A 25,701-nucleotide genomic window follows, 5' to 3' on the forward strand; every position below is an offset into this window, starting at 1 on the left:
GCCTGCTTTTCCCTCTCCCTTTACCCTTACCCCCTGCTCAAGCTCACTCTCTCAAATAAATGACATCTTAAAAAAAAAAATAAATTTTCAGACAAACAGTAGCTAAGAAAGTTTGTAGGTAGTCTTCCATTACAATGTAGTGCCAAAGGAAGTCCCTGAGACAGAAGAAAAATGATCCCAGAAAGGAAAACAAAACTACAGGAAGGAATTCAGAGAATAAGTATCAATGAATACTGACAGTAAAGGACAACACTACTAGTATCTTAGGAGATAAAATGTATGCACAATTAAGAAAACTGAAAATAATACCATAAAAGATGAAGGGGATGTTGGGTAAAGAATACTAAAAGTGGTTCAGTATTACCAACTCACAGTTTTTATTATTAAAAGACTAATTTCTAAGATAACCAATAAATGAATTGTAAAAAATTAAGATAAGGGAAAAATGAAATAATGATCACTAGATGGCTCTTTGGTGCTTACACGGAAAGCATTCAAAGCTCTCTGTTCCAAACCACTTCTTGATTTCCTAATCCAACAAATGATCAGCAAAGCTAATGTAACTACTGACCCCAGAATCCTCTTCATCATCTTCAAACTCTTCCTCCACTCAGAGTGTCCTATACTTGTCACTTATCCAAATTTTACCTACTCTTCACAATCCTGTCCAAGTCCCACTCACTCACATATCTCATCTGATGCTACCTCTACATTCAATTATTTCTCCTTGAATTGTATATATTTCCTACCAGCAAAAAATTACACAGTATTTTATAAAGTCACTTAAAACTGTTCATCTGTGTACATATTTTCTCCTAACTGGCCAGCAGTATAACCTCAGAGCTGGAGAATATTTTTAATATACTATAGCCATTAAGTCCCAGGCACAACGCTACTCAATAATAAATAAAAAAATATAACAAAACCAAATGTGATTACAAAAGAGATCAATTTCAACAGTTAGGAAGCTCTTTCAGTATAAATAAATTCAGCATTTTAAAAATAATTTCTCCCATAAAAAAGCCAACTAAAGTACAAAGCCCTTAAAAGACCATAATGAATTCGGTTCTCTGAATATCCTCCAAACTAAATAGATAAGCATCATTGCTCAGATCTCAAACCTGATGATTGGCACCAGACCCTGTTGCCCATACCTTCCATTACGCTGCATAACTGTGTGAATGACTATGGCTACTGGAGGTCAATTACCTCAGCCAAAACAGCACTGTATCCTCTTAAAATTGTGTATATAGTCACTGAATATAATAGCACCAATCTTAAGATGTAAGCATTATTATCTCCATTTTATAATTTAAAAAAAGAAACCTGGGTAGCAGAGATGACACAGCTAGTTAGATGATAAAGCTAGACCAGAATATAATTTTCTCTAAAATAGGATAAAGACTGAATACCTAAAATTTTTTTAAACTAGATATTCAGTCTCAGTACGCCCAGAACCAACTGTATTTTGCTCATGAGATAGACAAAATAAGCCTATTACTGAATAATTATATGCCATCAAACTAGATAACCTAGAATACATGGATACATTTCTAGAAACATATAACCTACCAAGACTGAATCATGAAGAAATCAAAAATCAATCAAAAACAGACTGATTTCTAGTAAGGAGATTCTAGTCAGTAATCAAAAACCTCCCAACAGACATCTGTCAGAACCAGACCCCTTCACTAGTGAACTCTACCAAACATTTAAAGAAAAATTACTACCAACACTTCCCAAAGTCTTCCAAAACAAAAAGAGAAGGGACACCTCCAAACTCATTTTACAAGGCCAGCATTACCCTGATATTAAAATCAGACAAAGACACAACAGAAGAGAGAATCAAAGGCCAATTTCCATGAGAAACAGATAAGTAAAAATTTTCAACAAAATATTAAGCCAAATTCAACAATATATTAGAAGGATCATACACATCATTTAGGATTTATTCTACAGAGATGTAGAGATGGTTCCACATCCATAGACCAACGTGATACAACACAATAACAAAATCAAGGGCAAAAATCGTAAGATCATCTCATAAGATACAGAAAAAGCATGTGATTCAACTACTGGTAATGATAAAAACTCTGAACAGGTTTAGAAAGAATGTACTCAAAATAATAAAGGCCACATATGACAAGCCCATAGCTAGTATCACATTCAACAATCACAAGCTGAAAGTGTTTCCACCAAGATCAGGAACAAGAGAAGGATGCCCACTCTTTTCACTTCCTTTATTCAGTATGGTACTGAAAATCCTTACCAGAGCAATTAGGCAAGAAAAACAAATAAAAGGGATCCAAATTGGAAAGGAAGAAGAAAACCTGTGATTATTTTCAGATGACATGATACTACATATAGAAAAACAATACAAACAAGCAAACAAAACAAAACTCTAAAACTTGGAACTTATAAATGAATTCAATAAAGGTGCAGAATAAAAAAATCAAAATCTGTAGTGTATAGATATGTCAAAATCTGTTGCATATCTATACACTAATAAACTACCAAAAAGAAAACTTAGAGAAACAATACCACTTAAAAATCACATCCAAAAGGACAAATGGAAAAAACTGAAAACTCAAATATATGAAAAAATATTCCAGATTGAGGGATTTGAAGAATTAAAATTGTTAAAATATCCACAGTATTCATTAAGCAATCTACAGATTCAATATAATCTCTACCAAAATTCCAATGGCATTTTTCACAGAAACAGAACAACCCTCAAGTTCGTATGGAACCACAAGACCCTGAATAGCCAAAGCCATCTTGAGAAAGAAGCAGCATCACACTCTTTGATTTCAAACTATATTTTGAACTATATTACAAAGCTATACTCATCAAAATAGTATGGTATTGGCATAATAATAGACACAAAGATCAATCCAACAGAAAAAAGAACTGAGGAATAAACCCACACCTATATAGCCAATTAATTTACACCAAACTGCCAGGAATACACAGTGGGAAAAGTACGGTCTATACAATACATGGTGTTGGGGAAACTGGAGTACTTACACCATACACAAAAAGTAATTCAAATGGATTCAAGACTTGAACTAAGACCACAAACCAAATTTCTAGAAGATGGTGAAAGTTGTTTGATACCAATCTTGGTGATAATATTTTGGATTTGGCACCAAAAGCAAAGGCAACAAAGGCAAAAATCATTAAGTAGGACTACATCAAACTAAAAAGGTTCTACACAGCAAAGGAAACCATCAACAAAATGAAAAGGCAACCTACTGAAGGGGAGAAAACATTCACAAATCACATACCTCAGAAGGTGTTAGCATCTAAAACCTATCAAAAACTCTAAGAACTTAAGAGCAAAAAAAGAATCCAATTAAAAAATGAGCAGAGGCAAAATACATTATATGTTTATTAAAATAAAAAAATTAAAAAAAAATAAAACAAAAACAAAAACAAAACAAAAAAAACGAGCAGAGGCTCTGAATAGTTTTCCAAAGACATACAGATGGCCAATAGACACATGAAAAGATGCTCAACATCACTCTTCATTAGGGAGATGCAAATCAAAACCAAAATGAGACATCACCTTAACACCTGTTAGGATGGCTACTACCAAAATGTAAAAAAAATAAAAGTGTTGGAAAAGATATGGAGAAAAAGAAAGTCCTTGATAAGAATGTAAACTGGTGCAGCCACTACGGTAAATAATCTGGAAGTTCCTCAAAAGATTAAATGAGCTATATGATCCAGCAATTCCACTTCTGGGTATTTACTGGAGGGAAATGAGAACACTACCTTGTAGATATATATGCACCCCCTACCCAGGTTCACTGCAGCATTACTGACAATAACCAAGACATGGAAGCAACCTAAGTGCCTGTCAATGAAAGAATGAATCAAGAAAATGTGGTGTGTGCATAAACACAGACACAGACACACACACACACACACACATTACATTATTCAGCCATGGAAATACAAGGAAATCTTGCCATTTCCAACAGCATTCATGGACCTTCATTATACTAAGGGAAATAAGTCAGAGAAAATAAATACCATATAATCCCACTTTTACATGGAATAAAAAAAAGAAACTCACAAAGACAGACTGATGGTTGGCAGGGTGATGGCAGAGGCGACTAAAATGAGTGAAGCAGGTTAGAAGACAGAAATTTTCAGTTATTAAATAAGTCATGAGGGTCAAATGTACAGCACAGTGACTACACTTAACAATACTGTATTGTGTATCTGAAAATTGCTAAAAGAGTAGATCCTGAGAGTTCTCACTACAAGAAAGCAAATTTGTTATTATGTTATTAAAAAAAAAAAAGCCTCTTACTTGTCAGGTAGCAATTCTGCAATGAAGTTTTCTACTGACACAGCAGTCTGTTTTTCATGGATCACTCCAGCTCGACGCAAGCTGTCTATCCGTTCCTGGGCACCCTGAATGACAACCATGGAGGTTAGAGACCACTTCTAATCATTCAGTATCAAATATCCTAATTTACGGTTATACAATAGTACACATATACATTTACACATGAACACCTATACACTCACTGTAAATATTCAAAAAATATGGAAGTATAAAGAATAAATAGTAAAAAAAAAAAAAAATCCAATCATGTGCCCCTTGGTATTAACAGTTCATACAACACATTCTAAATTATTCCCACATACACTATTATTTTGGTTGCTACTATGAAACGGATATTTATATTAATGTTTTAATTGGTCATTACTAATATAATGAAGCTATGTACTTCTTAATGTTGATCTGCTAAGGGCTACCTTACTGATAAAAATCTTTTTTCAGTCCTAGTAGTTTTTATTTAATTTTCTCTTGAGGTATCTAGGTAGGCAATCATATCAAAGTGAATGTTTTTTTCTCTGGCTTCTTACTTCCTTTAAATATAGCCTTAAAATATGCACGAAAATGACTGGTAATTTATTTTTAACTGCAAATGTGTATATTGCACTGAAACTTAAGAAAATTATTAGTATGCAATAAAACTGAGGGACTGAGAACACTGTACAGATAACTCAAAATCATCAATACATTTCTTATGGTAGAAAACTCCAAGTTTTTTAATAAAATTGCTATTTACTACTTTATCTGAATCACTTCATTAACACTGTTCATAAGGGAAGTGAAAGTCAGTATTCAAAAAGCAAGACAAAATGTGTTCTATTTTTTTGAATAAAACTACCATGGATAGTACATTAACCTACTTTTACTATGGACAGCAGAGGTAAGTAGTGAATAAGAAAAAGTGGTCAATCCTTATCAAATGAGAATTTCAAAAGCTAGGACACTTCTAGAGATAACTGAACTTATTTCAGAGACAACAGAAATAAAGAGGAGAAGGTGACCAGTGCATGAAAATGGATAAACCAATTTAAGACATTAGCTTATAATGATGAAGGATGAAAGGTTATGAGTAAGTTTAAATAAATGTTAATTCAGTTAAAACTACTATAGGATTAGTGGGATATTTAGGAGATTCATCCCTGGCTCTTTGAAGATACCTCAGCTAAGCACTGCAACAAAATAGCCCTAGATCTGATGCTTCCAGGAAACTAATAAGCTTGTTCATTTTCTACTATCCATAGCACAGAGCTTTTTATTTCATAAGAAAAATGAGGTGAGGGTTATATGTGCCTCTTCTCCTCTGATGTTAATTAAGTGTGGCATCTTCTGGAATCACAAATATAGACGCTTTAAGATTAGCCCTTACAAATGTTTTGAGAATGAAATTTTAACTTTATTTTCAGAAGTGTAAGGAATCAAGAATTACATAGTTTTGAGGCCACACTCAAGTAATTGTCTCGAACAGAAGAAAGATACAGAAAGGCCCCCAGAGCTTACCCTGTACTCTAAGAGTTTATACTAAGCAATTTTGTTTAATCAAAATCCCATGCTGCTTCTAATGTGCATGTAAATGTTATCTACATCTTTGATGAATATAAGTTATAAAACAGTGGTTGTAACTATGACAGGCTTTTTGATGAAATTAATGGTTGGCACATAAGTTTCAGGGGCTTCCTAACATTAATTATAGCAGATTTATTTCCTTAAAACTTCAGTTTTCCTTCAAGGAGCCAATCACTTCAAATACAATCTGATGGGGAGTAAAAAAAAATCTGGATTGAAATTTTAATATTCTAAGATTCTACATTATTTTTCTTCTCATTAGCTCCCTCTACTGTTTCTGAAAAGAATAAAGAACTGATAAATTTATAAATGATTTTCCTATGCATGTATCAGTTTTAATGAATTTTGATTTTAAGCTTTCATTAAGAATTATGGAAAAGAAACCCAAATGTCTGAATCTGAAAGGCAAAACCAATAGCACAAATGAATCTGTTGGACACTGGTGAAACCACAACATAAACTGAAGTATGATCTAGAAGATGAGGTTTTTCTTTCAGAAAAAATCTCAGCCTTTCAAGAACAGCACCTAATGATTTTTAAGTATCTTCTATGCAATAGTATTTACTATAACAAAATATTTAAGCCCCTTGTTTTAAAAACTGTGAAATTTTGATTTATACTCCAAATATCACATGGTGATTTATCATCAAAAATTAATGGCCTATCAGCTGACAACTCTGTCTGGTCCCCTCTTTATTTTTGATGGGAACAAACAAAAGGAAGCCACATGACTTCCAAAAGGGTTTTACACAGGCATTATGTCATTTGTATTCCCAACATCAAAAACATTATTCTGAATTGTCCCTTCCTTCAGATGACACTTGGGAATATTTTATATTGAGAGGCAATGTATCACGTGAATATTTAGTGGATACAAGGTATGTCTCATTTTCCAAAGGAAGCAAAGTGGGCTTTGTAAGGGGGAGATGGGAAAGGAGAACAAGTTACCTTAATTAATCACAGGTAAGTATTCAGGCAGAAAATTTTTAGGCAAGAGTACATACGGAAGCTGAAGAAGCTGAGTTCCTTAAAACTCTCTGGGTCTCCTTACACCTTGTAAAATCTTTGTGTATCAACAGAGGTACTTCTAGACCAGTCTGAAGATCACTGATTGATCAAACCTCCACAATCAAGATACCACAATGGATGGGCCACTAGAGTGCTATTAAATGAAAAATCTTTATTCTCCTCATGAAACTGATAGGGTGTTAAAGTGAAAGCAGACATCACAATGAAAGTATTTGCATACTAGACTATTTACTTGAGGAAATAAATAATTTTAAAAACATACCCCTGCACTTTTAATTCTGGTGTTTTAAGGTTTAATTAATTTATTTATTTGAAGATTTATTTTTGAGAGAGAGAGAGAGCATGAGTGATAGATCACGAGCAGGGGGGAAGGGTAGAGGGAGAAACAGATCCCTGCTGAGCCAGGAGCCCGATGCAGGGCTCGATCCCAGGACTCTGGGATCATGACCTGAGCCGAAGGCAGCCGCATAACTGACTGAGCCACCCAGGCACCCCTGATATTTAGCATCTGGACATTTTGATAGAACTGCTAGATATTCATTTTAAAGAACATCTAAGAGTTCACATCCGTGACCCAAACCAATATTCCTGCTCTTGAGGACATTAATTCCTGTGGGAAAACATAAAACATGAATATAAAACTAAATGACACAGTGTAGAAGGTGCTGAGTACTACAAGAAAGGAAACAGAGAGGAGAGGAAGGGTGATCTTGGTATGTAAATGTGGAATGTAGTACTCAGCAGGCAGTGAGGACAGACCTCACCATGCAAGGAAGACTACAGTGAAGACTTAAAGAAGGTTTAGAAAGTCAACCAAGTATATATTTGAGGGAAGAATGTCCCAAAGAGAAGAAAGAGCTAGAGAAAAGGCTAAGAGAGGAGCATGCCAGCCAAGTATGAAGAACAGAAGGAAGACAACGTGACTGGCGTGAGTGGGCAAGGAGAAGGTCAGCTGGAGAAGCAGCCAGAGAGGAAACAAATGCCACATCAGCCAGACTGTGTTGGGGCCATGGAAGCCACCCTAAGGAATGTGGGTTTACAATGAGTAAAATATAAAGTGCTGAAACACAAGTGACATGCTCTGACCTATGACTTAAAAGGATTACCGGTCTACTCTGCTCAGAATGACCTAGAGGGCCACAAAGTTACCTTCAGATAACACTAAAACTGGATGGCCTCCTAGTAGGCAATGGCAAGGTTCCAGAGAGACACTGCAGTGGAGATGTGAGGAGTCAGATGCTGGACACACTGTGAACAAGTGTGGAGGATGAACAAGATTTCTTGAAGAACCAGACATGGATAAAGAGAGAAGTTACGGGTGACTCTAAGGTTTCTCACCTGAGAAAATGGAAGGATAGTGCTGCCATCAATGAACAGAGATGGACAAGGCTAAAGGAGCAAGCTTGGAGGAAAGAAAAGCAGATGGATGCTAGATACAGCTAAGTTTGAGACATTCAGTTTAAGGTGTTGAGAAGACAACTTCTACATGCATCTAGTTTAGGTGAGAGGCCAGTGCTGAAGATAGAAACTTCAAACTGTCCACTCACAGATGGTATTTAAAGCCATGAGACACTACGAGCTCACAAGGGAAGGAATGTAAAGACAAGATCATTAGGGGAAACCAACAAAGGAGGCACAGAGGAGTGAGCAAATAGTGAGGCAGGGGGAAAAAAAAAGTGTGACACTTCAGAAGTCAAGTGAAAGAAACAATAAAGAATAACTGTCTCAAAAGCCACTGACAGGCAAAACAAGATGGGGAACACTGCTGACCTGTACAGCATTCTCTAGGGAGTCAGGCTGAGCACCTGACGGGGCTAGGGGTAAGAGAATATGAAGGGAACAACTAGAGATAAAATGCTGGCAATTCTTTGTGGAGGAGTTTTGCTGCAAAAAGCAGCAAATAAAAATTAAGGTAGTAGATCACGAGAAGAGGAGGTTAAAGAAAAAATCTGTTAAAAATTTCTTTTGTTTGCTTTTTAAAGCGGGAGAGATATTTGTATGCTGATGACCTGGTTCAATGTTCATTTGTTCCTGTGTGTCTGTATGCTGGTGGTAAAAAATAAATAAATAAATAATATGGGAGGACAGGATTCTTTTTTTTTTTTTTTGAAGATTTTATTTATTTATTTGACAGAGAGAGATCACAAGTAGGCAGAGAGGCAGAGAGAGAGAGAGGAGGAAGCAGGCTCCCTGCTGAGCAGAGAGCCCTATGCGGGACTCGATCCAAGGACCCTGAGATCATGACCTGAGCCGAAGGCAGAGGCGTAACCCACTGAGCCACTCAGGCGCCCGGGAGGACAGGATTCTTAGAACTTTAACCTTCACTGGTTTGGGGGGACCAGTTCTAGTTCACTGGGAATTGGACTGGTTTTATGCAGATGTGGGACAAATTTTTTAATAGTAATAGGCCAGAACAGAAGACAAACTGTGTAATACTAAGTGGTGGTGTCACTATGCGCTTGTATGAAATTTCTCTTTAAAGTAAGTTATCCTATCATCTGTCCCTGTTACGGAGAGTTTATTATGTACAGACTTGATCACAAGATCCTCTTCTCTCACTATGGAAAAACTAAGGCAGTGCCCTCCTTTTGATATTACTACTGATAGTAAGATTTAATAGGTCTCCATTAAAAAAGAGATCCTGGCAAAAAAAAAAAAAAGAGAGAAAGATCCTGGCAAACTCTGGTTATATAAAGGTGTTAATACATACCTGTAAGGTGCTAGCTAGTTGGGTCTTTAAGACAAGGGAATTAAAAGGATGGAGAAGGGAAGAATCAAGGCGAGGAAGCAAGCGAAAGCTTTCTGATGAATGCTGAGTCCCGTCAGCAAGCACAAGGGAAAAGGCAGACTTAGAGGGTCAATCTAGAACCTGCCTACTAGAACCCTATTACTACTCTGGAAAATTTCAAATATGTTAGAGTTTCCAAAACCATGAAGAAATACATAAGTATAAATTATTATTAACAGTGATAGTAATGTAAAGCTTAGAGAATTCAAGTAATACTATAATTTCAGTATAAAATGTTTAAGTTCAGTAGGACTTACAGGATAGCAATCGATTAAGATTTCTTCTGAACTACTCTCTGTGCTCTCTGCATGTGTTTCCTCCCCTCCCCAAGCATCAAACATGACCCTGAGTTTCTTTAAATTAAAACTCTACTGTATTGTCATAACACAACAGTTGTCAAAATAAAAACCAAGACAATCAATACCTCAGAATGTAAAAACCCATTAGCTCCTTAAAGACAAAAGATTATCATCAAATTATGAAAAAATTAACTACCAGCTTCTTTATGCTGAAAAAAGGTGTTGTATTACTCACTTTTAATCCAGCTGCATAGCCTACCGGCTGTGGGGCAATATTGGACTGTCCAGCTTCCCCTATGACCACAGCTAAGCCAAAGACCTCCTGGAAGGCATCTCGGACAGCAGCAACTTTTACTTCTTTATTTGAGGTCACTACAATATCCAGTTCACCTCCAGATTCTACAAATTAATTCCAAAATAAAATAATGAAATTCTCTTAAGCAAAAAAGCCATGTACTAACATTTTAGTATATAATTATTACTAACCTCACAAAATACCGCAAGACACAAATGATGAACTTTTTAATAGGCTGAGGAAACTAAGACTGATAAGGCCTTGTCCAAGATGACACAGCTGCTTACTTAGCCATGATGTCAGGACTCAAACCTGTATCTGCCAAACTCCAAAGTCCTCTTTTCACTACACAGCTGATCCATCACACACATTTTCATCCCCTCATCTCACAGCATCTTATTATGTGTTTAGACCCAAACTACCATCTTTTCCTGACTTAAAAAGGAGCATTTAATACATTATCTGAGGGAGTCTCATCTGCAGGCAGAATATAGTACATACCTCCTAATGGTTCTGAGTATCCCCTGTGCCACAGATGGAACAGTTTTTTTCCCCCCTATGGAATCCTGTTCCAGAATGCATTAGTACCTCCCCCTTAAAACAGCATTTTGTGGTCAAATAAGCTTAGGAGATGCTCTACACGTTTCTTTCTTGGAAATTCACAATGAACATTAACTCAAGATTCTGAGAAAACCAAAAGTCAAAATTCATGACTTTAATCCAGTACTTTCCATACTTAATCTGAATATGTAAACATCCACTCCTAGAAAGTTTTCCCACAGATGTCAGTTTGGGAAGGAATGTTCTAACAGCTATGAAAAAAGTTTAATTTTCTACTATGTCACTATTAGTTTCACGAGATCTCATTTTCTAGTAAGTTTAAACTTTGGCTGAAACACTGCATTTTAAGGCTGCAAATCAAAATGGTTTTTCTGCTGTTGGTTAACAAAGATACACATCTATTATACACAAACTTCTAATACCATGGGGATGTTGGAATTCCCAGGCCTTCAACTATTGAGCAACCACAGAAATGAACTATGTGACTTGTGAAATACAAGTTACACATTTAAGATACACAACAGGAAATGAAAATGAAGACTGTTATTGATAAATAATTTGTTGGGAGTTGAAAAGAAGTCTGCACTAAACGAGGACTGCCATGAAATACGTGTTCTATCTACAAAAGTTTAAATGTGGGAGTCAACTTTTTTATCATGCATCTTTATCACTGAAAGAAAAAAATAAACAGTAGATGCCACAAACAGGATATTTAGTTATAAATTAAACATCTGTTACTGTTCTAATGTGCAAGCATATAAGGAAATGGCAACACCAACATATATAAAACTTGAAATTTAAAAAGGCTAAGATATGAAATAAAAATCTTAAAAGTTTTACTTTCAATTGTTTTTAAAACCTTTTTACCATTTAGACAGAGTAATTTGAATCAAATACATCTAATTTTTTAAATAAATCTTAATCTAACATTTTGTGACATACTCAGTTCAAAGACCTAGTTCTAAACATAGCATATTTTGCTACTTAGTGTTAGTGGCTATCACTAGTAAAATAGATTTATCCAGAAAGCTGTTTTTTGTTTACCAATGCTTTGGTAAACCATTTTGCCCCAGAAATGATGCTGTGCTTCTTCATAATCTGTTGTGGAAGAGCTGACAGTACTTTCAAAATACATGGGCTTTTTTATCACATAATCTTTTTTCCTAATAGGATCTACAGATCCCATCTTTACTAGAATTTCATAATTTACTAAAACCTAAAAGCACTAAGTCCCATAGGAGAGAAAAGAAGAAATATACCTTTTACTCATTTTTTTCTTCATGTGGGACATGTCTCTTGACCCTAGATGAGTACCATTCCACTAAACTTCAGCTCAAAAGGCTTTTTTGGCCTTTTTGTAATAAGCAGTCCCACCTTTAATGATGATGGGAAAAGTAATTCTAAGAATGTAGGAACCTAAACTGTGTTACAATCCATTTCTAACAGTTCTTGTGTTTTCTTGATACATCTTAAAGTGTTATGATTTCTAGAATATTTCTCTAAAAATACCTTGGGTTTTAATTCAAGTTTTGTTACATCAGAATGGCCTTGCTTTCACTGCCTGTCAATAAGGTGTCAACTTTTTCATATTAGTTTTACTGCTTTTTACAGTTAACTGGTTAAGATCATGTTAAGTTATGATATTCACTAACAGACATTTCATTTCGTACCTTCCCCCAGAACCCTACCCCCTTCATCTTTTGCCTTTTTCTTGATGTCAGGCAGACTACTGGCCTGAGATAAAGCCTTGGGTTTGAATCCTGACTTCATTAGCTCTGTTACATCCGTGAAGTCACTGAGCTCGTTTCTTCACAGCAAAGTATCGCCACCTTACAGGGCTTGTTCTAAGGAGTAAATAACTGCTTTCACAGTCTAACACAGTACCTATTAAAATAGCAAGGACTCCAAAAATACTAATTCCTTTCTTTCCCTCATTCAAAATATGAGCTTGTGTCGGGTGCCTGGGTGGCTCAGTCGGTTAAGCATCTGCCTTCAGCTCAGGTCATGATTCCCAAATCCCAGAATCAAGTCGCACGTGGGGTTTCCCACCTACTGGGGATTCTGCTTCTCCCTCTGACCCTCCCCTGTCTCGTGCTCTCTCTCACTCTAATAAATAATGTCTTTAAAAAAATTGACCTCATGAAGAAAAAAATATATATGATGTATGAATTATGTCAAACTCGATTATTATGAATATCGGAAGTCTTATCTATGGTAGGGTCCAACTTCTAAATCCTCTGGCAGTTACAAACACAAAGAACAATTCAGCTGACTTGATACTTAAATCAATTTTCTACTTTCAGGGAAGCAAAGTAGCTAAGTGCAGAAACAAACTGAACATGGGCTCAATATAGCTCCACCAAGCTGTGTGGCTGAGGATAATCATCTCTCTGAACCCAGATTCAGAGAGATCATCTCTTCCTCATCTACAACTTGAGGAAAATACTTACCTTGCAGAGTTCCTAAGTACTGCCTGGCAGAGCAAGCACTTAATAAATGATAATTCTGACTAAGATCTTGTCCTTTGACATTTACTGGTTTGTAAACTACCAACAGGATCAGGACTGCTGAAAGATACTGATTTTTTATTGCTATTGAAAATCTCTGTTCTAGTGCACAGCTTTGGCTTCCAAGTTGCTATGTTTAACAGAATGACTAATAATTGCCCACAGATCCTGCTAAAGTGGTTGTTTCTTCACATAGTGGACAGGTACATTCGAAATTAAATGGCAGACAGCATGTATGCCTATGTCAAGTCTACAGAATTCTTGGGAAGGAGGATTCAAGGGTGGTTAAAATAATTTCCCCACCAAACCTATTAATCAGATATTCTTAATAAATAGATTAACTTCCTCTAAAAATATTATTCCCAGGTTAAGCATAATCACATTTAATTAAAACAGATAATTGGACACTTACCAAAATCAAATATAAACAAGTATCACTTGAGATGTCCTTAGTGAATAAAGTAAAATTCATACAAAGCAACACTAACCGTATTTACAATTAAAATATAGTACTTACAATTAAAGTGTACTAATTAGTATACTAATGCATATTGGTCTTACTCCTCCCAAAGTTCATCCTATGGCGTTTTCAAAATTTGTGACTAAGAAAAAGATAAATTAATAATACTAAGACTTATAAGCAACTTACAACATTAAGAGGATTTTCACTGATTACAAGACTATGGAGTAACAGTGAGAGGCTGACAAAGGCACATACTTTAAAAACATAGCCAAATGCTGCTCTATCTTAAGTACATACTGATATAAGGAGCCATGCCGGGGTCCAGCGTTGTAATCATGCTTTCTACTGAATGTTTTGTTTTATCAAGCACAGACTTCACCATAGGATTTCCGGCCACACCCTGCACAAGATAAAATAACACATAAACACCCATTCTAAGCAAAGAACACCTGACGGTGAAAGAAAACTCTAATGTTTCTGATACATCACAGACTTGTAATTTGGTAAAATGTAAGAAAAACAAGGCTACAGCAATGTCAAATTGCTGTCAAGTTTTCAAAAGGCTCACTCTCACTTTCTCTTTCTCACAGACCCACGGCAGTGTGCAGACCACATTCTGAGGAGCACTGACCTAGGAATTCCATGTACACACACATATGTGTACTCATTTTATGGCTGTATATATTCATATGTATTCATTTTACACATGTATCCCTACATATGCATCTTATTTCTTTGTGTGTATATATTTTAATTTCATTTCACATCTTCTTATTTATAACAAAGACTAGGCAAAACCTATCCATCAAGGTCCCAAATAAAAACTATAATTAGTTGTCTCCATAGACACATACTTTGTTCCCTAAGAAAAAAATAAAAATATCAACATTTCTCATCCTTACTCCCCAAAGTTACCTATTAATATATATTACTCTGTTATCTTCTATTAATGTTTTTTTCTACTTCCCGTTTGTTGTGTTTATTCCCAAATTTTCTCTTTTAACTCAGCCCTATTCCTCTGAATTCTTAAAACCACACTATTAAACAGAAGGAACAAGGTCTGAGTATTCCCTTCTTGTGCTCTACTTCTCCCGTGGAAAAAAGGCTTCATGGGAGCAGTGGCTCCTGAGATGGCACCTGCCTAACAGGCCATCATTCCACTTCTTCCAACCAATCACTGAACCAAGGTGATTCAGAAAAAGCTGAATCCGTAATGCTGATATTAAACTGTTGACCAATCATATGCAGAATATTAGAAGAGTGATTTATAGGACATGCAGAGTTGAGTTGGGTACAAGTGCTAACAGACACACTGACACATGCTCTTAACCAGGGAAAGTAATAGTAATCCCTGTATGAAGAAAACCTTGAAAAGGTACAGAAGGATTAAAAAAAAAAAAAAAAAAAAAAAAAAAGGAAGCTTTGAAAAATACCGTATTTGTGAAACATAAAATTCAAATGTAGTGAATTAGTTAGCCACCTACCAATTCAAAAATACATTTAATATATAATTAAGATCCAGCCAAACCCTCTGAATATTGGGAGGAATGTGACACAGTAATCCCAAAATTCATTAAGAGAAATTAACAGAAAAGACTAGTAAAAAAAAAAAAATTCTCAAGTAGAGAGAAACTGGCAAACTTATAAAACCAAATACTGATAGATCATTATGAATGCAAAGACGTGGAACTGACCTTTGCTTTCTTACTCATCAATGCATATTCCCCATCCTCACCTAAGCAGAAGAGACTTTCACTAAGTATTAGTATAATAATAAACAGAATTAACAGTAACTAAAATAGTTAGGTAATACTGCAGAGACAGTCTAAACAGCAGAACAGAGTCCAGAAACTGACATTAACACACAACTGCATAACTAAGATAAAGATGACATATCACAACACTGGAATAGGACGTTGGAGGAGTCAAGTAAGTGGATGGAAGAAAATTAAGTTTGACTTCTACTTTACGTAATAAAGTTAAGTGTCAGCAACATTAAATTGGTTAGGTATAAAAAAATAAAACCATAAAAGAATTAGAAGAAATCACAGAAAAATATTTACCACATATTGTGGTGGGAGAAGGTTATTTTTAATAAAAAAAATGAAAAGAAAAAGACTGAAAAAAAGACTCCTGAAAATTTAGATGCTTTTGTGTCAAAAAAGGGTAATAAAATTTAAATGTAAGATAAAAATATGAGAAAACTGCAATATATGACAGCATATAATAAAATATTACTACATGAGGCGCTCTTAAAAATTCATTTAGAAAGGAAAATCATCCCAATTCAAAAAATGGGCAACGAATATGACTAGAGACTTCACAAAAGAAAAATACAAATGACCAAAAAAAAAAAAAAAAAAAATCACATGAATAAAATGTTCAAGTTTGGTAACCAAGAAATGTAAATTAAAATAAGGTTATGTTTTTTGTCTATCAAATTAGAAAAAATTCTATTTCGAATTCATAATCAGTACCGGCAAGTGAAAAATGCTTGGACAGTCTATTTTGATATAACCCTCCCGGAGAGTCATTTTTTTAAGTAATTTTTTAAATGTTTACCCTGACATTCATCAGAAATTAACCTCAATAAAACGAGATGGGCATAGAGATCTGCATGTAAGAGTGCTCATCATAGTTTTATTTGTAAGAATTACTCTTACAGGGTGCCTGGGTGGCCCAGTGGGTTAAGCCTCTGCCTTCGGCTCAGGTCATGATCCCAGAGTCCTGGGATCGAGCCCCGCATTGGGCTCTCTGCTCAGCAGGGAGCCTGCTTCCCCTCCCTCTCTCTGCCTGCCTTCCTGGCTACTTGTGATCTCTGTCAAATAAATAAACAAAATCTTTAAAAAAAAAAAAAAAGAATTACTCTTACAGGGGCACCTGGGTGGCTCAGTGGGTTATAGCCTCTGCCTTCAGCTCAGGTCATGATCTCAGGGTCCTGGGATCAAGCCCCGCATCGGGCTCTCTGCTCAGCGGGGAGCCTGCTTCCCTTCCTCTCTCTCTCTGCCTGCCTCTCTGCCTACTTGTGATCTCTGTCAAATAAATAAAATCTTAAAAAAAAAAAATTACTATTACAGAATGCTAAACTACATTAGCAAAATACGGGAAATAAATGCCCTATGGCAAGCAGGGCAAAAACAGCCATAAAGGGAAAAAAAATTTCTGCAGAGTATTTATGACTGGGAAGATGTTCCTGATATATGCTAGATAAAGACAAACACAAGATACAAAATAGTGTCCACATGTTACTAACCTATTTTGATTAATCTAAAAAATTACAACTGTAGAGATATGCACATAAAAAGACTGAGAACTACAGAAAACTGGACAAGAATAAAAAGAATTTTTATTTTTTCCTTATACCATTCTACGTTTTCAAAAATCACTCTAATGAACATCTAATAGTTTCAAAATTAAAAAGTTCAGTATAACTTTCAAACTCAATACCCGTTACCTTAATAAAACCCCAGAGTCCACCAGCAGATGCTTCATCCTGACCTCTACCAACTCGAGGATCTTCTTGTTCCTCCGGAAACGTAATGGCTGATGTGGTTCCCGGTCCTTGGGCCAGCGATGTCAAACTGGTTTGCTGAGTAATGGGAGTCGGCAAAATACCTAGTAAATGGCAAAAATTTCCAATGTATATAATTTATTTCATAAGCAATTTTCTGTAAAAAGAAGATACACTATAGGAGATGAGTACTCAAAATAGCTTTCATATTTTATAAAGGTTTTGGTGATTCTTGGCGTACATAATGTAAATACATACTCAGGCATTTCAAGACTGAGGTATGCACTCCAAGATCACCTAAACCTTTATAAAATGCAAACAAAAACAAAATTCTGAAGAAATTTCCTTGTAGACTTTTTAACCAAGTGTCCTGAAAATGGACAAAATATGTATCAAAAAGTACTTCCTGTTGGTCCTATTTAGCACTTGGATGTGGGCAACTGTAATTCTAATCCCTTTAATGCATAAAAATTATTGATGTGAGCACCCAAGACCAACATATAAAAGCATGTAACAATTAATATTTATTTTATATGCCCTACTTTAACTAAAAAAAGAAATTCACATATTCAAAGACATAGACATAATGCCTATACTATGCAAAAAATTTTATTAGTAAAAGTAGATTAGCAAAGTTGGATTAATAAAAATCAGAACAAAGTTACTTCTTTTCCTAAAACAAGAAGTAACAGGCAAAGGATGACAAGGACGAAGTTTTAATACTGGTTTCCAACAATCATTCCAGGGAAGCTAGAAAAGTAGGTATAACCAATTTAGAAAAGAAGATGGCCCATCACCATAAACTTAAGGCACACATGATGCTTTTATTTGGTTTTAAAATTTTACCTGACTAAATAAAAATACTCCCTACTCCCTGGACCATCCTTTTAAGTAAAGCTTTAATAAAACCTCTCAAATATCACCTTGATGTCTCTCTGTAAGTATACAAAATATTAGAACTAGTATTTAGAATTTTATCTGACACTACATACAGTATACATACTCTACATTTTGCAACACACACAATTTATTACTAGCAACATCACCTTTATTTTGATAATGTAAATACCAAAACATGAGAACAGAAAACTCCAGAAATCAAAGACATGAGTTAAAAGTAATGCGGCAAAAAAGAAAAAAGTTAAAAAAAAAAGTAATGCAGCAATACTGAAACACTCAAACAGTACTGATGAGAAAGTGAAATGGTACAAATGCCTTGGAAAACAGTCTAGCAGTTTCTTGAAAGCAACAATTCCATGCCTAGTTATATACCCAAGAGATGTGAAAATACGTCCTCACAAAAACCTGTACACAAATGTTCATTTGTTCATGTTCATGTGTTCATGTTCATGTTCATGTGTTCATAAAAGCCATATGTGTAATACCAAAAAGTAGAAACAACACAGAAGTTCAACAATGGATGAAATGAATAAACAAAATGTGGAAGGAAAATCCATACTACAGAATAATGACCCATAAAAACAAAGACAAATGCTACAAAGACACATGCTACAACATGGATGAACTTAAAAATACCCTGAGGGGCGCCTGGGTGACTCAGTAGGTTAAATGTCTGCCTTCGGCTCTTGTCACAATCCCCGGGTCCTGGGATGGAGCCCCGCATCAGGCTCCCTGCTAAGCAGTGAGTCTGCTTCTCCCTCTCCCCTTCCCACACTCATGCGCTCGCTCACTTGCTCTCTCAAATAAAATCTTCAAAAAAAATACACTAAGTGAAAGAAGTCTGTCACAAGACTATATATGGTATGATTCCACTTACATGAAAAATCCAAAATAGGTATATTCATAGAGACACAAAGCTCATGAGTGGTTGTTTGGGGCTGTGAACATCGGGAGCAAGTAGGGAGTAACTGCTAATAGGTACAGGGCTTCTTTTGGGGGTGATTAAAAGGTTCTATAACTGATGACAGTGATGGCTGCACAACTCTGTAAATACTGTGACAATTACTGAATTATATACTTTAACATAAGGGTAAATTGTATGGTATATAAATTATTTACCAATAAAGCAGTTATTAAAATACATATTTAAACATTAACTGTAGCCATTTATTTCAAAGTATCAGTAAGAGAGAATTACCTGTTACTGGAGGTGCGGAGAATGACGGCATCAGGGGCGTCTGGGGAGCTCTTCCTGCATGTCCCCTTGTAATGTCATAAGTTGCCCCAACGGAAAATCCCGATGTGGGAGGACCAGAAGGGGGTGCAGATAAAAGAGTGCTTTGGGCAGACGATGAAGCCGGGAAGTGGGATAGAGGAGGATTACTGAAGGCAGCAGCAGGTGGTAGAGAGACAGGAGGTGGGATAGAAGTAGTGAGGGCTGGAACAGAAGGGACCGGTGAAGGCGGCACAAAGGGCAAGGGTGCCGAGGGCCTCACAGGAGGGAGGGACGGCTGAGGGGTGGAGTACGCATGTGGCGGCAAGGACTGTATGGAGGACACATTTGGAGAAGAGAAAGAACTGGTTGCAGCTGGAAGATGGGAAGGAAAAAACCCCACAAAATTAGAAATGCTTTTCATTCACTTAGTTTTCAAAGTATCTCATTACTTTTTTACTGGAAAATTTAAAAATTTAACAGACCATAACCCAGTAATTATCTTTAATGTGTTATTTAAAATATACAACACAGGGACGCCTGGGTGGCTCAGTTGGTTGAGCGGTTGCCTTCGGCTCAGGTCATGATCCCAGCGTCCTGGGATCGAGTCCCACATCGGGCTCCTTGCTCGGCGGGGAGCCTGCTTCTCCCTCTGCCTCTGCCTGCCACTCTGTCTGCCTGTGCTCGCTCCCTCTCTCTCTCTCTCTCTGACAAATAAATAAATAAAATATTTTAAAAAAAATTCCTTAAAATATACAACACATACGACTAAGTGCAAATGGCTTTCAACTCCCCTAAAAGTAGCAGTTACATAAAATTAAGTTACAGTCCTATTCGTAAATAGATCTTTGTGTTTTCATTCATTTTGCTTCCCACCACCCCCCCCCCCAAGAAAATAGAGCTGTTTTTCACCCTTGATGCCTTCAGCATAAAAACCTACATAGTGACTCCAAAATTTTGGTCAGGAGGCTGATCATCACAAAGTGACAGACTATGAGACAAAACTAACACATGCTTTTTGGGATACTTTTGTCCTAAGATGACGATTTATAGTCAGTATGAATATAGAGAACAAAAGTTTACCCAAAGGAAAACAAACTTTTGGGCTTCAATAAAAAAAGGTCACTTCGCTTCATCGTGGGAAAAATCAGAAATGTTTTCGTCTATGTATTTTTCTTATAACCGACTCTGAGAAAAGTTAACAGCATCATTACTACCATCCAGCCACACCAGATGCTGGCAACGCCATGTACCTAAAGGCAGCGGGGTGGAAGCTGCAGCAGCTGCAGCCAGACCTGCAGGGTGTGGTGGAGGAGTCCCCGGCGGGGTTGTCTCTATTCCACTCTCTTCCATCATTTTTCTTCAATTATGGTGTACTGTAAAAACAGAGAAATGGAACATATATTGCACAGTAATCAAGTGTAGTTTCAAAGAATAATTTTAGAAAAAAAATCATCAAGACACAGGGTCTATACAGTTTATAATGCCACTTATTTCTGGATAAAGGCTCTGTCAAAACTCCTAGAAAAACATTGTCTGTGACAATGTTTAATGTGCACGTAACATTTTCTTACACATACTTTATAATTGAGAAATAATTTTATATTATTCATAAATTTCAAACAGTAACTCACTAATACAATTTTTTGCCACATGAATCTACGTTAGACTTTTATCTTCATTCCAGTTACTATTACATTTAAAATAAAAATATGTTATTTGTTTATTCTTCTTCTTTTCCCATAAAACATCATATATGGGTATTTCTATTAACATGAAAAACAAAAACTGAAATGTGCTCACTTCCCAGTGCCTCTAGTTCACATTTAAAATCATACTTAGTAATGGCTAAATGATATGTCTCATATTTTAGAAATGTTAACTTCAGCAAGAATGTTATATGGTAACTAGATAGCAGGGTCCTAAGAGAAAAATGGATTATAAAATATGGGAAAACTTCCTTAAAAATTAAAAATTTTCAAGCCTGTCTCAAGTATAAAATCAAAACTTCTAAATAAAACTTCTGGTTTTGATTTTGATGGGTTCAGTCATTTAACAAATACTCAGTGAAAGTCAACTGCTAGCCAAGCACTGTACCAGGGCCTCTGGACATACAATGTAAGCAAAGACAATACTTACAGTCCAGTATAGCAGAGGGTCAAGTAATACCACCAATGAACAATGAACAATGAACAATGAACTGGAGCCTTAATTATGCTCTGAGGGTAAGAACACCATCCTATTTGAGAGGAATATGATTTACAGTTGAGATCTAAAACAGAGATCTAAAAGATGTAGAATTTCATTAGGCAACGGAAAAGAAGTAGGGAAGGTTCCAGAAAAAGTGAATATACACCAAGTGTACAAGTGTAAGGTAGAGGGGACAAGACATGTTCAAGAAAACCCATGTGACAAGGAACAGAAAAAAAGATGAAGACTGGAGACACAGGCAAGAACCCAGACTGTGTTGAACCTTATAAACCACATCAAGGAGTTGGGTTTTTTAAGGACACAAAGGCACCGTACAGCATTCAAGCTGAGGATGACATATTTGCCTTCTAACTTTTTTGAAGAAATTTTAGATTTGCAAAAAGATGCAAAAATAGGCCAGAGTTCCTGAGTATCCTACCCCCAGCTTCTCCCACCAACAGCATCTTACCTAACTGCAGTAGAGTGATCATACCCAGGAATTTAACACTGGTGCTGTACTAGTAATCAGTGATTGATTTTATTTGGATTTTGGATTTTCACCTGTTTTTACATGTGTATGCTTCTGTGTGTGTGTGTGTGTGTGTGTGTGTGTGTAGCTCCATGAAGTTTCATCATACACAAAGACTCGTGTAACCAACACCACAATCACTCTAAAGAAACTCCTTTGTGGTGCTCCTTTGTCAGAGCCTCCCACTAACCACAAGCTGTGGCAAGAGACTGTTCTCTATCATTTTCTCATTTAATGAATGTTACCTAAATAGAACTATACAGCATATGACATTCTGAGACTGGTTTTTTTTCAGTCAATATAATGCTCCTGAGACCTATCCCAAGTTGTTGGATGTATCACTAGTTGGGGTTTTTTAAAATTTCTGAATGGTATTCCATTTTACTGATGTGCCACAGTTTATCTATTGGTCTGGTAAAGGACATTTAGGTTAATTCCAGCTTTTAGCAATTCATATTTGTGTTCTGAAAACATTCCTCTGACCACAGTATGCAGGTTGGGACATAGGGCCATCAGAGTAAATGCAGAGAGACTATTAAGAAGGAGAGAAGTAGGGTCGCCTGGGTGGCTCAGTGGGTTAAGCCACTGCATTCGGCTCGGGTCATGGTCTCAGGGTCCTGGGATCGAGTCCCACATCGGACTCTCTGCTCAGCAGGGAGCCTGCTTCCCTCTCACTCTCTCTGCCTGCCTCTCTGCCTACTTGTGATCTCTCTCTGTCAAATAAATAAATAAAATATTTAAAAAAAAAAAAAAAGAAGGAGAGAAGTAGTTCATATAGGAACTGATAACACCCAAGGCAAGTGCCTCTAAAGTGCAGGGAGGGGAGGAGGGATCCAGGGGTCAATGGGCAACATCTGAGACATTTCTGGTTGTCAGAACTAGAGGGACTACTAGTATTTAGTAGGTAAAGGCTAGGAATACAACTAAAAATTGCACAGGACACAGGAAAACCCTCATAAGAATGAATTATCTGGCCCCACATATCAATAGTAGCAAGAGTGAGAAGCTTTGGCCTTGACTAATATGATGACAGGGGAGAAAGGGAAGAATGGGTAGATCCAAAAACTGGAGATGGGGCATGACTTACACAACTGTATAGATGGCTATGCATTCACTAAGACAGGGAACACGGGAAAAGGTCAAGAGGTTTGATGTCTTCTTTTTTGGGAAGGGGCATTATGCACTGTTTAAAATTGGACATACCGAGTTTAAGCTCCTTGAAACATCCAAATAGAGACACTGATGAAGTCTGTGGTTTAGCAGTAAGTGTAGGTTTCTTCAGTTTACTGAGTCCTAAAGTCATGTTCTGGGATAAGGTTATCTAAGGAGAGAATACCAAGTGAAAAGGAAAAGATGACCCAACCAATCCTTGAAAAAGTGCCTGGCAGATGAGCTTGCAAAGAGCGAAATGACCAAAAAGGAGAAAACCAGGAGACTGTGGTGTCCAAAAGCCAAAGAAGTTCCAAGGTGGGAAGGGGCAGCAGTACCAAATGCTGCAGAAATGCCAAAGTACTGTGATATCTGAAAAAATGTCACTGATTTTCCAAACTGAAAATATGAACACAGAGCAGTTTCCATGGAAAGAGCAGGGCTAGAAGCCAGTTTCAATGGGACTGAGTAGGAGGAGGTGAGGTAGAAATACACAACACTTTGAGTTTGGTTGTGAATGTGGTGGAAACATCTATGGCATTTAAGTAGAGACCAGGGATCAGGGAGGCAAACATCTTTTCACTCAGTACCTCTACACCAAAGGGAGATAAACTGGAACACAAACAGCCTTCTGGGGACTTGATCCCTCCCTGCCAAAACCACCTCTTTTCATCTCCCCGTTTTCCTCCTTACAGATGCTACCAAATCCTTACAATGGCCAGTAGAAGTCCTGTTTAAAGATAATCTTGATCCCTAAATTAATGAATGTGTTGGCAAAATAGTCTGTGCAATGAAAACAACCTAAAACCTGCAACAAAGGATCAATTTCTCAGTCTTTAAAAGACACACTAAGAAGAGGCTTAATGAGGTTATTAGGTAAATTCGGTGTACATAAACATTATGCCTTCTTACTGAAGAAAAGCTATTGTGATTACAGTGAAGTGTCAGACTTGGTAAAGGTTTTAGTGCATACCTTTTCAGCATAAAAAGTGTTATCAATGTGTCAACATTAAAGAAAGCAATGAAAAATAGCTTAGAAAATTGAGTCCTCAGTCTCTGGCTGACCCTCCTCTTCCAATTTGCATCCATTATGGTTTTTCTGGTACAAAGTGAATGGCTACTTATAAGAATACAATAAAGAAATGGAATAATGCAGCTTTGATCAAAGTAAAAGCCTTAAAAGCAGTTATTACTGGTGCTCTAACAAACAACGAACGCCAAAGCAGGATGTGAGAGTTTTGTCTATGCATTCTCAGCTCTGACCCCAAAATAAACTTCCATAAATGTTAACTGAATGAAAGAGTGGCTGTAAAGCAAAAAGACCGGAACGCCAAAATGTCATGTTCCCAAGCAAGTACATGTTGTCACTCAAAAATACCTACCCTGACAGGCAGAAATGGATATAAATTCTGCCCATCTAGGATAGGAGCTATCTTGCCAGCTTGCCGGAAACCGGTCCCAAGAGCGAACAAAGAGCAGAAAGCAAAAGCCGGGGGAACCTGGGGAAAATAAACTCCTTCCCACTGCCATTCCCAGTGCGCGGACCCAGGAGTCGGGAGAAGGCGGGAACGGCCGGCATCCTGTGCCTGGAGACAGCGGCCTCCCCGCAGGCCCTGCCACGTCTCCCGGCCGGGCCGGGCTAAGGTCAGCGGGCGACTGCTGCCCGTCCCGTTCCGGCCTCCCGCGCGCTGGAAGGCGGAGCCAAACCGTCAGGGGCGCCAGGCTGGGTCCGCGCCCCGGAGCAAAGGACCGGAACCGGACCCAGGACCCGCACCCACAGTGCTAAACGCGCGGCGGGGACTGCTCGCCTGGCCAAGGGTCCCCGTGCCGGGCCGCGCCGTACACGCTAGCACAGCCTGCGCTCGGGACTCCACTGCGGGGCTCCGAAGCTACCCTAACCATCCAGCGGACCTGCCGGCCGGCCCGCCCACCTGGAGGGGTCGGCACCCGCCGCCGCCCGCCAGCACCCGCGTCGCTGCCAGGCTGACGCTCACCTGGGGGCCCGAGAGAGCGTATGCGTGGCAGTTGGAAAGTGCGGGACAGGACTTCGGGGTGCTAAGACTACTGCTCCGAGAAGACCACGAAGATGCCGGCAAGAGCTCGTCGCTGCGCGTCCCCGCCTCCAAAATGGCCACCGAAGGCGCACGCCCCTGCGGCTGCCACGTCGACCACGCACCGCCCCGCCCCGCCCGCTGGGAGCCTCGTCGTCAGGCCCTGCCCCGCCCCGCGCCCCGCCCACGGGGAGGCTCGTCGCGCCACGCCCCTCCCGGGAACGCAGGTTAAACTCGTCTGAATACCTGGGACCTGCGGTGCTCCTGGCCCGGGACTCGGCCCCGGCCCCTCTGGGAGC

The 25,701-nt window shown here is 37.7% G+C and overlaps 1 protein-coding gene across 1 annotated transcript in view; it reads right to left on the reverse strand.

The window, feature by feature from the left end:
* The window catches only part of PRRC1 (proline rich coiled-coil 1), a 39,098-nt gene extending 13,614 nt beyond the window's left edge, over positions 1–25,484 (reverse strand). Inside the window, exons 1-7 of the mRNA XM_080804773.1 lie at positions 25,346–25,484; positions 20,737–20,859; positions 19,469–19,858; positions 17,314–17,474; positions 14,157–14,259; positions 10,269–10,432; positions 4,322–4,425 (exon numbers count right to left, since the gene is read on the reverse strand). Of these exons, the coding sequence (XP_080660899.1) occupies positions 4,322–4,425; positions 10,269–10,432; positions 14,157–14,259; positions 17,314–17,474; positions 19,469–19,858; positions 20,737–20,839 (1,025 nt within the window). The 5' untranslated portion in view covers positions 20,840–20,859; positions 25,346–25,484. The remainder of the gene's footprint in view (positions 1–4,321; positions 4,426–10,268; positions 10,433–14,156; positions 14,260–17,313; positions 17,475–19,468; positions 19,859–20,736; positions 20,860–25,345) is intronic.
* Positions 25,485–25,701: the final 217 nt, after the last annotated feature.

Source organism: Martes martes, assembly GCF_963455335.1.
Source record: "Martes martes genome assembly, chromosome: 5".
NCBI classification, from domain to species: Eukaryota; Metazoa; Chordata; class Mammalia; order Carnivora; family Mustelidae; genus Martes; species Martes martes.